Raw genomic sequence first — 12,103 nt, forward strand, 5'->3', positions numbered from 1 at the left:
AACAGAAGGCTTGGGAACAGGATTACCTGGGCCGTGAAAGACGGGCGCGGCGTCCCTGAGGCCCAGTTCGTTCCAGGGACCTGGCTGGGATTGGAGTGGCGAGAAATCTGGGCCAGTATCTGCCCCGCGGATGTCGGCTGCTGCGTTGTGGGCTGCACCATGGCACTGCTCCTGCACCAGGGAGAAGAGCACGAAGTTTCAAACTAGCCTGTGGACGGCCTGGCACAGAAGAAAGCAGCAAGTGCAGGACCTAGCCAGGCAGGAAATGATCGGCCACCTCAGTTTTAGTTCAGGGCTGACGCTTGATCAAAGAAAACTGAAGGGTCAACTACCCTTCAGAGTTTCACTTAACAGCCTAGATAAGCAAATGTATTCCAGATTATGAGCACGGCACGTCCCAGCACTGATGAATTCCTGCGCCACTCAGTCGAGGCGTTCCCCCTTCCCTCACACGCAGGAGGGAGAGCTCCTCCCAAGATGGCCCCTGGCCCCTCCCAGCTTTCAGAGTTCTTGCATTAAAAAGAATAAACACATTTAAGGCTCCTGCCGGACACGTTACAGGCATCTTCGGAGTTCTTCAAAACGGTTCCAACTGATGATCCTACAAAATGCTGTGGCCTAAATTTCAAGTAATTAATTACATGTGTGTGCGTGCAAAGGGAGGAAAACCCCACACTTGGTAGATGACGCACATCACGCGTGCTGCAGAAGAGGCATTCCCTTATGCGCCAGGTGACGGGTGGAACCTAAGGTGATGCCTGCCTCCCTGGGCAACCACCTTCCTCTCCTGTAGTGAGAGGGAAAGTACTGCTGCTTCCCATCCTTGGCCCCTCCTGGAACCTCTCTCTGTGCCTAGACTGAGAAAAGGAGGAACAAACATTCCCCAACGATGGGCTGCTCACCTGGCATCTACTGCAGCCCAGTTCTCTACCACAGGGGCTCTCTCTTTACGGAACAGGCTCTCTAGGGAGTGGGGGGGAGCAAGCTCTTTGGAGCTTCCGAGGGGCAGCGCTGTTTGCAAGGGCATTTAGTGGGGCTGGATCTGAAGGCACGGGGATAAACGGTGGAGTGTTTGTAGGAATGGCGCATCACGTATTTACGGTGTAACGGAACAAACTGCAAGGTCCACAAAGAGAATGGCGGAAAACAGAAATGTTTTAATAAATAAAATAAGACATAAATGTATTCAGGGAGGCAACCAGGTCAACGGTCCCTCTCCACCAGGCCCAGGCAGTGCGTGTTGCAAGGCAAGAGGCTGCACCTGCCTGAGACAAGGCCTATCTCTTCTGGCACGACTGTCAGAAACGAAGATCTAGCAAGGTCCCGTGGGACCACTCTTTTCTAAACTGAAAACTGCATGCTGGCTGTAACTGTAAATTTTGATACATGGCAAACATCTCCTTGTGGAGTGGTAAGGGAGGCATTTAAAAAACCAAATCCACCAGCCACTGCTAAATCCTTGGCTCCCATCTCCCCCCGCCCCCCCGGTGCTCTGCTACAGATGCAAAACCATCGCCAGCCACGGTCAAAAGAAAAACGTGGCCAGCAACTAGGAGCTGTAAAGTGGGACACAGAGAAGCCACAGGTGGGGGGCAAGGTGAGGGATGTTTCAACGTCACCTGAAGTTCTCAGTGGGGCGCGAGGCATTAAAGGTGCTTCCTTGGGAGAACAGAGACTGGCTGGCAGGCACGGAACTGGCAGAGATGGCTTTCGTCTGGTCTGCAAGAGAGGAAGAGGGACAGGCATTTGATAGGCGGCAGACCAGGAAAAGTCGTTCAGGAATCGCATCCAATAGTCAGAAATTTTCACCAAAAACTGGGTAACTTGGAGGAAAGCTCTTTAGGAAACAAGTCAGCACTCTGCTGGTTCGAATCCTGCTATTGCCATGAGCTCAGCAGGTGGCCTTAGGCAAGCCCCTCCTCTCAGCCCAGCTGTACTGAAGGGATAACAACAACACTGACTTTGTTCACTGCTTTGAGTGGGGCACTAACCTGTCTGGGGGGGGGTGGTATATAAGAGCACTGTCGTTATTATTTTAGGACTTGGGGGCAGCCTGTATGCTCTCCATCAGCAATTTATTCCCTCTCTGTGACTGGAACATGTTATGGTAGCCATAAGGCCCCAAGAGCATGCCGTCAGGTGGGCCCAGGAACCCCACCCCCACGTACCCACCCAACTAGCCTGTTCAACAACTTGTCTGCCCTGCACTCTTTCAAGCACAGTTTTTCTGTCACGAGTGCTAGTAACTTGGTTTGGAGCCATAGTGCAGAGTAGAGAGATCTAAGACTGGAAACATGAGTATATTTGCTGAGGTCAGAATTCATTTAGGTAGGAAGCTGCAATGCTCTCTGGCAGATATCAAGACCCCAGATGTCAAGGAGGTCCGACTGCTGACATGAGACCCCAGAGAAGGCCTCCACTTCTCCCCTGTCTCCCCTCCCACCCGCACACCTGTGCTGATGCTGCTGTAGATTTCGGTGAAGCGGGGGTCTCTCTCCTGGCTGAAGAGGCTATCTGTCTTCTCCAGAGGCTTGCTGTGCTCTGGGCCGGAGCTGCTCACAGGCTGAACTACGGCCTTGAAGAGGAACACCACAATTATAAAAGACTGAATAGGCACAACCCAAAGCAAATGAATCCGGAGGCCGCTTGCACATTTATTGTGTGTTCTGCCTTTCTGGCCAAAGAGCTCAAGGGGGCCACTTTACCTGTGTGTGTTCATAACTGGCTAAGCTCTCTCGTCCTTGGACCACATCGAGCTCTGCTGCTTGAGTTGGCTGCTGCCTAAAATTACAAGTCGTCATTAAGAGATCAGTACCTGCCACTAAGCCGAAGAGTCACAGAGCTGCAAGGGGACTGGAGAGCTTTCTTCAGTCCCGCTTGAAGCCAAGAGGAAGGACTAGCCATCCACATACGTGCCCCAGCCAGTCCCCACACCCCAGCCCACAAGACACCACCTGCGGAGAGCTTTGCGGGGTCTCCCCCTCTGACAGGACCTTACCTCCCCGCCAGCTGCGCTGAACCCATCTCCAATGGCAGGGGGGCGTTCTGGCCCAGCTGTGGCCTCTGCATTGGGTTCGGCAAGGCAGGCCGGGACTCCTGGCTGGAGTTCCTGGAGCATCAAGTGGAAAGGGGGAGGTGAGGAGAGCGGCCAAGGGAGAAATGTGAAGCCCTCCACCCATGCAAACGCCTGAAATCACATTTTGGCCTGGAGCCAAAATGTCAGGACGATTCATTTGTACCCACAATTCACTGCAAGCCAGCATCTTTTCTTTATGCTGACTAATATGCACAGCCACACAATGGCAGGTTTTTGCTCACAGGCTGTTTTGGCTGCAGATCTCCAAAGCTAGCCAGCTTCTCTAACACAGGCAGGTACAAGCAGCAAAAAACAGAAAGAGAATGCTACTCCATTCAGTGCTCCAAAAAAAGCTTTCCCATGAGCCAGCCTGCCCAGGCAAGGAACCGAGCTCTGCTCTGGCCTTGTTAGGCCTTCAAGTCAGGCCAGGCCAGGCCAGGCCTCCAAAAACACGTTTATACGGTCTTAGGTCTCCTAAGACACATTTATATGGAGAAGTTACATTGGCGTAAGTGTCACAACTCTTCACCCACTCACTCACCCACAGGGCACTCTAGGAACGCCAGCCCTGCAAGCCCCCAAGTCCCCTCTCTGAGAGCCAAAACAGACGAGATGCCTGACGCATGGAGGACACTCGTCAGTTTCCCACAAGTTTCCATGGGAAATGTAGTGTGAAAGAACCTCTGTCTGGGAGAAGAGGGAGAATCCCCCGTCCCTGGGAAAGGTTCTTTCTCTAGGCGTCTCCTCTAGTCTGCTCGGCTCCCTCTCATTGCTACCAGCGCACTGGGCTCCCGAGTGCATTTAGGGGAACAAGAGAAGCACACTGGCAGCAGCGAGAGGAAGCGCACTCCCCTTGCTCCCCTAAATGCACTCGGGAGCTGAGCGCGGCCCCGTCCCTCTCACCACCACCCAGCACACTTTGCTCCCGAGTGTAAGGGAGCAAGGGGAGCGCGCTTCCTCTCGCTGCTGCCAGTGTGCTCCTCTCGATCCCCTAAATGCACTCGGGAGCCCAGTGCGCTGGCAGCAGCGAGAGGGAGCCGAGCAGACCAGATGAGACGCCTAGAGTAAGAACCTTTGCCAGGGAGAGGGGGGATTCTCCCACTTCTCCCTGACAGAGGTTCTCTCTCGCTACATTTCCCATGGAAACTTGTAGGAAACTGACGAGCGTCCTCCACGTGTCAGGCGTCTCGTCTGTTTGGGCTCCCAGGGACAACTCCTAGGCTTGTGGTTCTGACATCAGGTCAGGTTTGCCTTTCAGGCACTGAGCTGCCCGCATCCAAGAGAACAGGAAGAGGTCTCAGCAAAGAACCTCCCTGATGCCGCAGAACCACAGGCAGCCCCATGCAAGATCCAGTTCAGGTCACGTTTCCCTCCACTCCACCCCCAATGCTGGTATATGGAAATGGGATGGATGTGTGCATGTTTGGAGAAAAGGTGGGGGAATGGATGGGTTTACTCAGGCCTAGTGCTGTCAGCCTTCCTCAGCCCACCCTTTAGAATGCTAGATCTTTAAAGTTAGAGAGAAACAGTTTTAAGCCCAGCCTGGAAAGCAGATAGGAGGAGGCAAGAAGGGAGACTGCCAGAGTTGGTGGTAGCGGTGGGATTTCAACCAGAGGTAAGATCCAGAGAGGTTTCCATCAGAAGGGATTTTCATTGGCAGAACAGAAACTTTTCACTGTCCCCTACCCCCTGCTCTCCAAAATGCTGCTTGGGGGGATAGAGAAACTGGGGGAGGGGTCTGCAGTGGGAAGGGAAAAATCAGCAAAAAAATCTCCCCCTTCTGTTAGAAAAAAAATTACTGCTGGTTCCAACCCAGGGATTTCCTGGTTCTCAGCCAATGATGCTACAGATGCTCCTGCCAAGTGTCACCTGCACAGCATGACACAAGAAGATTGTGGCAGCAACACTGGCACAGGTGACATCACGGGGGACAAAGTGGAACAAAAAATTCCAATCCCTTCTGCACACGTCTGTGGTGTTGGAATGTTTGACCACATTCCATGACTTCATTTCACAGCTCAGCCGATGGCAGAGAAGGGAGGAGGAACCTTGACAGAAAAGTCAAGCTGTTTTCATCTACGGTAGCTTCAGTCTCCTGGAACAACCTTCCCCCCAAATCCAGCCACAAGCGGCGACCCTAAAGGACTCTTTGCTCGAACGCTTGGGAGAGGGGGGTCCCTCGCCCCCCACGACTCTTTCAGAGAGGAAGGAAAAGGCCCTGCTGTGGTGAGCTGAGCCATTTCTGCGTACGTACTTCACATTGGTGTTGGTACAGATGATGTACTCAATTTCATCCGAGTACGGATTCTGGAAGGTAAAGGAACTAGTTCTCATCCACAGCCATTCTCGGTTCTTGGACCGGAAACGGAACATGACAGACAGAACTTGGCCTTTTAACTTCACCACCTGGAAAAATGTTAATGCCATCAGCAGCAGCGGGAAAGACGACGACCCAGGAAGCCCCGTCATGCCTCCCCGCCCTTCTAAGCCACCAGTGTTCTCTACATCTCCTCCTCCTCTGTGCCTCGGCCAGGCAGCAGTCACTGGAGTATCTGCATTGTGATGTGTGTGTGCGCTCCCTTTTCCACATGTGACTTTGGAGGGTAATGGTTATGGGAGTGGAATGCAGCGTCATGCTTAACTTGGAAGCCAGCTTCTCCCTCCGCCCCACTGCCTTTGAAAGACACCAAAACTTTCCTTACAGTCGGGATAATCCTGGACAGAACATGCTGAAAAGCAAATTGTGCTAAATGGACCAAACCGTTTACCTGCTGAAAGCTGTCCCGCAGGAGCTGTTGGTCTTCTGGGTGGCAGAAGTCTACGATATCCTTCCCTAACAGTTCCTAGCATGGAAGAGGAATCAAATGACACCTGTATTCAGTAACGGAGCAAGCCCCCTACCCAAGCTATGAGATCCACAAGTCACGGGGTGTGAGGATGCAGATATGAAGTGAAGCTCCACTGAAACCATCCTTCCTTCTTCCTGGAGTGTTTACACAGAGTATACCCTCAGTACAGCCCCGATTCACACTCACCCCCTCCACCCCTCAACATTTTGGGAGAACCCTCCTTTCTCTTTCTCTGAATCATCAATTTATTTGTTATAAGCAACCTCTCAGTCACTAATTGGCTATACTGATTAATTAAAACCCCTTTCCTCAATTAAAAAGTGCCCCCAATCAATAGAGAAGCAGATATTTTTTTAAAATGCAATTATTCCCATGCAAGAAACTGCAGCCCCCCAGAAGAGGCACTCCTTCCTTTCCCCCTCCTGTGATGGAGGAAAGCCTCTTCCGAGACTAACTCTGTACCATCTAAAAACAGAGAAGAGTCCAGTAGCACCTTTAAGACTAACCAACTTTATTGCAGCTTAAACTTTCGAGAACCACAGTTCTTGAAAGCTTATGCTACAATAAAGTTGGTCAGTCTTAGAGGTGCTACTGGACTCTTTACTTATTTTGCATCTACAGACTAACACGGCTAACTCCTCTGGATCTAAAAACAGAGAAAGACTGCTTCTGCCTTAAAATGATGGCATTATTCATATGACAATTCAATCAGCTAATTTACCAACTAAAACACGATCAATCCACCAAGATTTCTGTTCTTTAACCTGTGGATCAGTTTGACCCTGACTCTTTGGTTACCCACAGAGCTCCGAATACAACCCTGGAACCGTCCCCCTCCGTATCCGGGCTCCTTAATAGAAGCAAAAACCCAGAGGAAAGAGTGAGCTTGCAGAACCCGGGTCTCTTCTTCTACCAGGGAGCCTTCCAGTTCCCCACCTGCGGCTGGTAGCCGACTGTGGCAACGCAGCGGTGGTCAACAAAGGTGAAGATGCCATCGGTGTTGTGCCGGGAGATGAACTCGGTCGGTTGGCACACGGTGTTCATGTCTGCACAACTGGGGGAGCTCGTGACCTGCCAGGGACAGAAATGATATCATGTCAGGAACGGATTTGCAGGATGATGACCCCTCACTCTGGACTCTTCTCCTAAATGGCGGGGGGGGGGGGTGGGGGGGAGACTGCTGGGGGTGCTGGCAGAAAACTCCCCTCGGCCTCTCTGTTTCCCCACCCCGTCAGCCTCTAGACTGTTTCCCCAGCTCCTGGTGGCTGAAGCAGAAAACCTCAGACTGGCACAAAGTCGCTGGCCCAGCCGGTATCTTTACAGCGACCCTCTCTCCCTCCTTCCCAAATGTACCTCCAAGACCGCTGGCAGGTCCTTTTATCAAGGGAAAGGAACTTATTATTCATGGCTAGTTCTGCTTCAGGGGCCACAGGATGCCAACAATACCACTGGGGGAGGGACTATGTGTTGATGTCTATTTTCCTCTCCCAGGCCTTGGAGGATGTTTGTTCCCAATCTAAAGAGCCTCCCAAAATCACGCTCTTTGGTGAGGTATGTGAGGGATTAGTTACACATTATCTCTGAATAAAACGGAAGGCCGGAAATGGTTTTATTGAACCCTGGGCACTGAACGCAGCAACCTCCGGCATCACTCCTTTCAACCAGCCCAGGTTTTATATCGGGTTCAGCCACCGGCTGCTGAAAGAGTGACCCGGGACTCACCAGCACCTGGACTCCCCGGGAGCTCACCTGGAGCCTGCCGATGGCCACGAGGCAAAATTTGCTTCCCTGTCCAGCATCTGGATCATCGTCTGGCAGTGAAACCCCTGAGATAGAAAAGAGAGGAATTTAAGCCTGAAGAAAACAACACGTTTTGCTTGCGGTAAGTGGCCAGCCTCTGCTGGCGGTAATTTGAGAGGATTTCCTCCCATGAGGAGAGAGATTTGAAGAGCAGCACGGGGACAGCTGGCTGAGCACCTGGCCAGTCAAAAAATGGCTGTGTCAACTGACCTATCAAATATTGGCAATTAAAAAAAAAACACTAGTTTTATTTAAAACTGAAAAAGAGTTTGTATCACCAAACAGGTCTGAGACAACCGTTGCAAAGACCAAATCAGTTTACTGTTACTGTGAAACAATGAAAGTAACTTTTTAAACAATCAAGATGGGTAGCCGTGTTTGTCTGTAGCAATAGAAAAGAGCAAGACTCCAGTAGCACCTATAAGACTGATAAAATTTGTGGTAGGGTGGGAGCTTTGATGAGTCACACCTCACTTCTTCAGATACGAAGAATATCTATAGCTGAAGAAGTGAGGTGTGACTCACGAAAGCTCCTACCCTACCACAAATTTTATCAGTCTTATAGGTGCTACTGCACTCTTGGTCTTTTCTACTTTTTAAACAATGGTAATGAAAATGGGCAGTCCCGGGCAAAAACCTTTGCCACAGCTGATGCTCCCAATCAGACACCCCTGGCAACAGAAGGGGTCTTGCTCCACTTCTAAGCTTGCCCATGACTGCTGAAGGTTGAGGGAGGAAAGCAGCCCTGGCTAACAAAATGACCCCCGAAGGAAATTGTAAAGGGAAATGGCCAAAGACACAGTTGCATGTGTGGCTTCAGGGTCCAATGGATAATATTTGACCCGTCAGATAACAGGCTATTAACTGACAACACTGAAGCCATCAACTGTCGTGTCAACCCTGAAAGCAGGTGACCAGACCGGGCAGGGGTCGCTGATCACCATTCCCCGATCTGCTGTTTATTTCTGATTCTCTCTCTCCTTAAGTGATTCATTTTTCCTGCTTCTGCCACTTCCTAGGGGAAACCAGCCACTAACAAGGGAATTAAGTTAAGGTAAAGGTAGTCCCCCTGTGCAAGCACCAAGTAATTACTGACCGATGGGGGGGACGTCGCATCACAACATTTTCTTGGCAGACTTTTTACAGGGTGGTTTGTCATTGCCTTCCCCAGTCATCTACACTTTACCCCTAGGAAACTGGGTACTCATTTAACTGACCTCGGAAGGACAGAAGGTTGAGTCGGCTACCTGAACCCAGTTTTCACCAGGATTGAACTCAGGTCAGGAGCAGAGCTTGGGCTGCAGTACTGCAGGTTACCAGTCTGTGTCATGGGGCTCCTTAACAAGGCAATTAAGTGGAATAAATAATCAGTGGAGAAAGAAGGCTGTGAGCTCTTTCTGTCCAGTAGGTTTCCCTGCTGCCTTTTCTAGACTTTCCCCCCCTTCTATAGCCTGGATTTCAATCCAGTCCAATAAACCAGCAGGAAAGGGTGTCACACAAGAATATACAGCTGGCCCAGCACTAATAAACAGTGACCATTTTATTTATGTATTTCAAATATTTTTATCCCACTTTTTTGGCCACAGGATCTCCAATGCAGTTTACAGCAGCAAGAGTCAAAATCACTGAAAAGACACCATAATCAATGTAAGAACAGCCAGCAGACAAATACATTTTACAGTTTTGTGAATTATGGACTGCTTATGAATCAGACGCTGCCGCAGAGGTCTTGAACCGCTGTCTGACTGCTGTGGTCAAAAGGCAAAAAGCAAACCAATTGAAACTGAACCCAGACAAGATGGAAGTGTGATGCTGGTTGGGGAAATTGAGATCTTAAAGGACACTCGCGCTTCCCACCTTTGGCGGGGTTCAGCTGAACTTTGCTGGCTCAGTTAAGAGGCATGGGTTATACTGGATCCAGAACTGCTGCTGGAGAAGCAAGTCAATGCAGCTGCAAAAAAAGCCCTTTCTTCCAACTCAATCGAGCCTGGAAGACGGCCCTCTACCTTGGCACAGCCAACTGGTCACCTGGATCCTTGCCATGGTGACTTCAGGACTACGCTATTGTAATGCACCCTACAAAGGTCTCCCCTTGAAGTCGTCTTGGAGATTACAGTTGGGTGCAGAATGCTGCAGCTCGGTTATTGTTTGGAGCTTGGCAAAACAGGCCTATTTCTCCCACCCTGCAGCCACTCTGTTGGCTGCCCATCAGAACTGGGATCAATTCAAGAGATTGGCTATCACCTACAAAGCCTTTATTGGCTTTGGTCCCTTATATCTGCATCTCTCCCCCTATGCTTCGCCACAAAAGCTTGGCTCATCTGAGCAGGGCTTTCTCAGATGCAACCCTGCAGATGGGAAAAATCAACCACTGCATTTTCTGTTGTGCCCCAACCTTACGGCACGGCCTGCCTGATGGGGTCAGGAAGGCTCCCACTCCTGGCTTTCCTCAACGGGGTGTGTGTGCGTGTGCTTTTTATGCTCAGCTAATAGGGCTGTACTAAAATGAAATGATTCAGAAAGATGATTTGGTAAAGGGTAGGGCTAGGGCTATACTACTGTGTACTGCCTGCTGCTAAGTAAGCTCCAACAAGATAATTCCTGCATTGCTGTACAAAGTTTGACACTGAGAGATCTCTGTCTTTTGGTGCTACACCTCTGAAGATGCCAGCCACAGCTGCTGGCGAAATGTCAGGAACTACAATGCCAAGACCACGGCGATACAGCCCGGAAAACCCACAACAACCATCGTTCTCCGGCCGTGAAAGCCTTCGACAATGTATCGAACACCTAATTTGGCAAAATAGTTAAGTTAGATAGAAACAATCTGTATAGAAGCATTAGATCATACTAAGATGTAGCAGTTAGAATGTACAGGAGACCACTTGTTTTGACCTTTAGTTGATCTAAAATTGAATATTGTGTAGGGAAAAGATCGTATTTAGTTTGAGAAGACATTTAGGAGTTGGAATAGGAGATATAATATTGATGAACTCTGATTAAGGTATGTTCTGTGTACTCTGTATTTTATTATAACAACTCTTGTAGTGCAAAATCTTAATGTTCCTCTGACCCTGTTATTCCCCCTTCTTCTTTTGTACCCCTCTTTGTCCTGGGAAAAAAAATGTACGAGCAAGCTCACATGCAAGAGGGCTTTCTCGCTCACAGGATGGGCTGTGCTGGAAGGAAACGGTGCAGGAAGATGCATTGCCACAGGAACGGTCTGTCGCTTTAAGCATGCTCCAGTTCTGTGCTGATGTATGTTTTATTTCAGCGTTCCTGCCCCGCCCCAGCTCTCTACTGGGTCTCCGCTTGTTTTCACATTCCTGCTGTCCTGACCCTACTGTATTGTTTACTGAATATCCCCGCCAATGCTTGTATTGACTGATACTATGTAACCTGCCTTCCTTCAGCCTCGGTGAGAAAGCCAGACTGTAAACGACATCAATAAAATAAAATGGCAGGTGATGATCTTTGAGCCCCCTCCTAGGAATCGTTACATTCAGCATCACACGGCACGACGCACCTTGCAGGTGGGGCCAGGGACGCTCGTTTCCTGCTTTGTACTTTATGTTATAAAAAATGTTCAAAGGCACCTTGGAGACCATTTAGTGAAAGAGATGAGATACGAAATGAACTACCTAGGTAGCCAGCAAGCCTGACGGAGTGGCAGGATGGGAGAGAATGGGGGGAGAGGGGACCACAGCCAAAGTAACAGATGGCCCATGATGGATCAGCAGCATTTAAACAGAACCTCTGAGCCCCCCCAAAGTGGAGCCCCTTGGGGTGCGCCCCAAACCTGCCTTATCCTCTGGAAAGGGATGCTTGAGAAAAAGGGCGTTACCTGCAGGGGGCCAAGCTTTAATGTAGCCTGTGCAGTGGACCACGACAAAGTGGGGCTCCCCGTCCTTTGCAGCACCTAAGCCGTTCCTGAGCGAGAGAAAGGAAGAAAGATCTTCATCAGGGTGGGGCTCACAGGCCTGGAGGTGGGGGGAGAGGCGGCTTCAACCAGAAGCTTTCATGGGCCAGAGCCTATTTGGCCAGGAAGGAGGGGCATGTGTGCTTGTGTGTTTGCACACGTGCATGCACTCACACACGTCCTGAGTACCAAAGAAAAGGCGTCCTCAAGGCACACAGCTGCCCACTGAAGTAGCCACTTGCGTGCACCTGTACCCGATGAAGTGGCCTCTGGCCCACAGAAACTTGTGCATCAATAAAACAATTATTTTTAAGTTGCCCCCAGACTCTTGTTTTTAGAGCCCGGCTTCACTGAATTTGAAGAGCTTCCCATGTGTTGCCAAAACTTGTTTTTACAAAACGCAGACAGCCCTTTTCCAGACCAAAACTTTGGGGGAACATGTAAGAGGGACGCTCTGGG

The 12,103-nt window shown here is 50.2% G+C and overlaps 1 protein-coding gene across 2 annotated transcripts in view; it reads right to left on the minus strand.

Annotated features, from left to right (window-relative positions):
- The window catches only part of ARNT (aryl hydrocarbon receptor nuclear translocator), a 52,646-nt gene that overhangs the window by 7,005 nt on the left and 33,538 nt on the right, over positions 1 to 12,103 (minus strand). For both annotated transcript variants that reach the window (XM_054998071.1, XM_054998064.1), the window contains 10 exons: positions 11,570 to 11,655; positions 7,675 to 7,751; positions 6,862 to 6,996; positions 5,845 to 5,919; positions 5,331 to 5,482; positions 2,999 to 3,109; positions 2,706 to 2,781; positions 2,452 to 2,575; positions 1,620 to 1,719; positions 27 to 171 (listed from right to left, as the gene is read on the minus strand). In XM_054998071.1, coding sequence (XP_054854046.1) covers positions 27 to 171; positions 1,620 to 1,719; positions 2,452 to 2,575; positions 2,706 to 2,781; positions 2,999 to 3,109; positions 5,331 to 5,482; positions 5,845 to 5,919; positions 6,862 to 6,996; positions 7,675 to 7,751; positions 11,570 to 11,655 — 1,081 coding nt within the window. The remainder of the gene's footprint in view (positions 1 to 26; positions 172 to 1,619; positions 1,720 to 2,451; positions 2,576 to 2,705; positions 2,782 to 2,998; positions 3,110 to 5,330; positions 5,483 to 5,844; positions 5,920 to 6,861; positions 6,997 to 7,674; positions 7,752 to 11,569; positions 11,656 to 12,103) is intronic.

Source organism: Eublepharis macularius, chromosome 1 (genome assembly GCF_028583425.1).
Source record: "Eublepharis macularius isolate TG4126 chromosome 1, MPM_Emac_v1.0, whole genome shotgun sequence".
In the NCBI taxonomy this organism is placed as follows: Eukaryota; Metazoa; Chordata; class Lepidosauria; order Squamata; family Eublepharidae; genus Eublepharis; species Eublepharis macularius.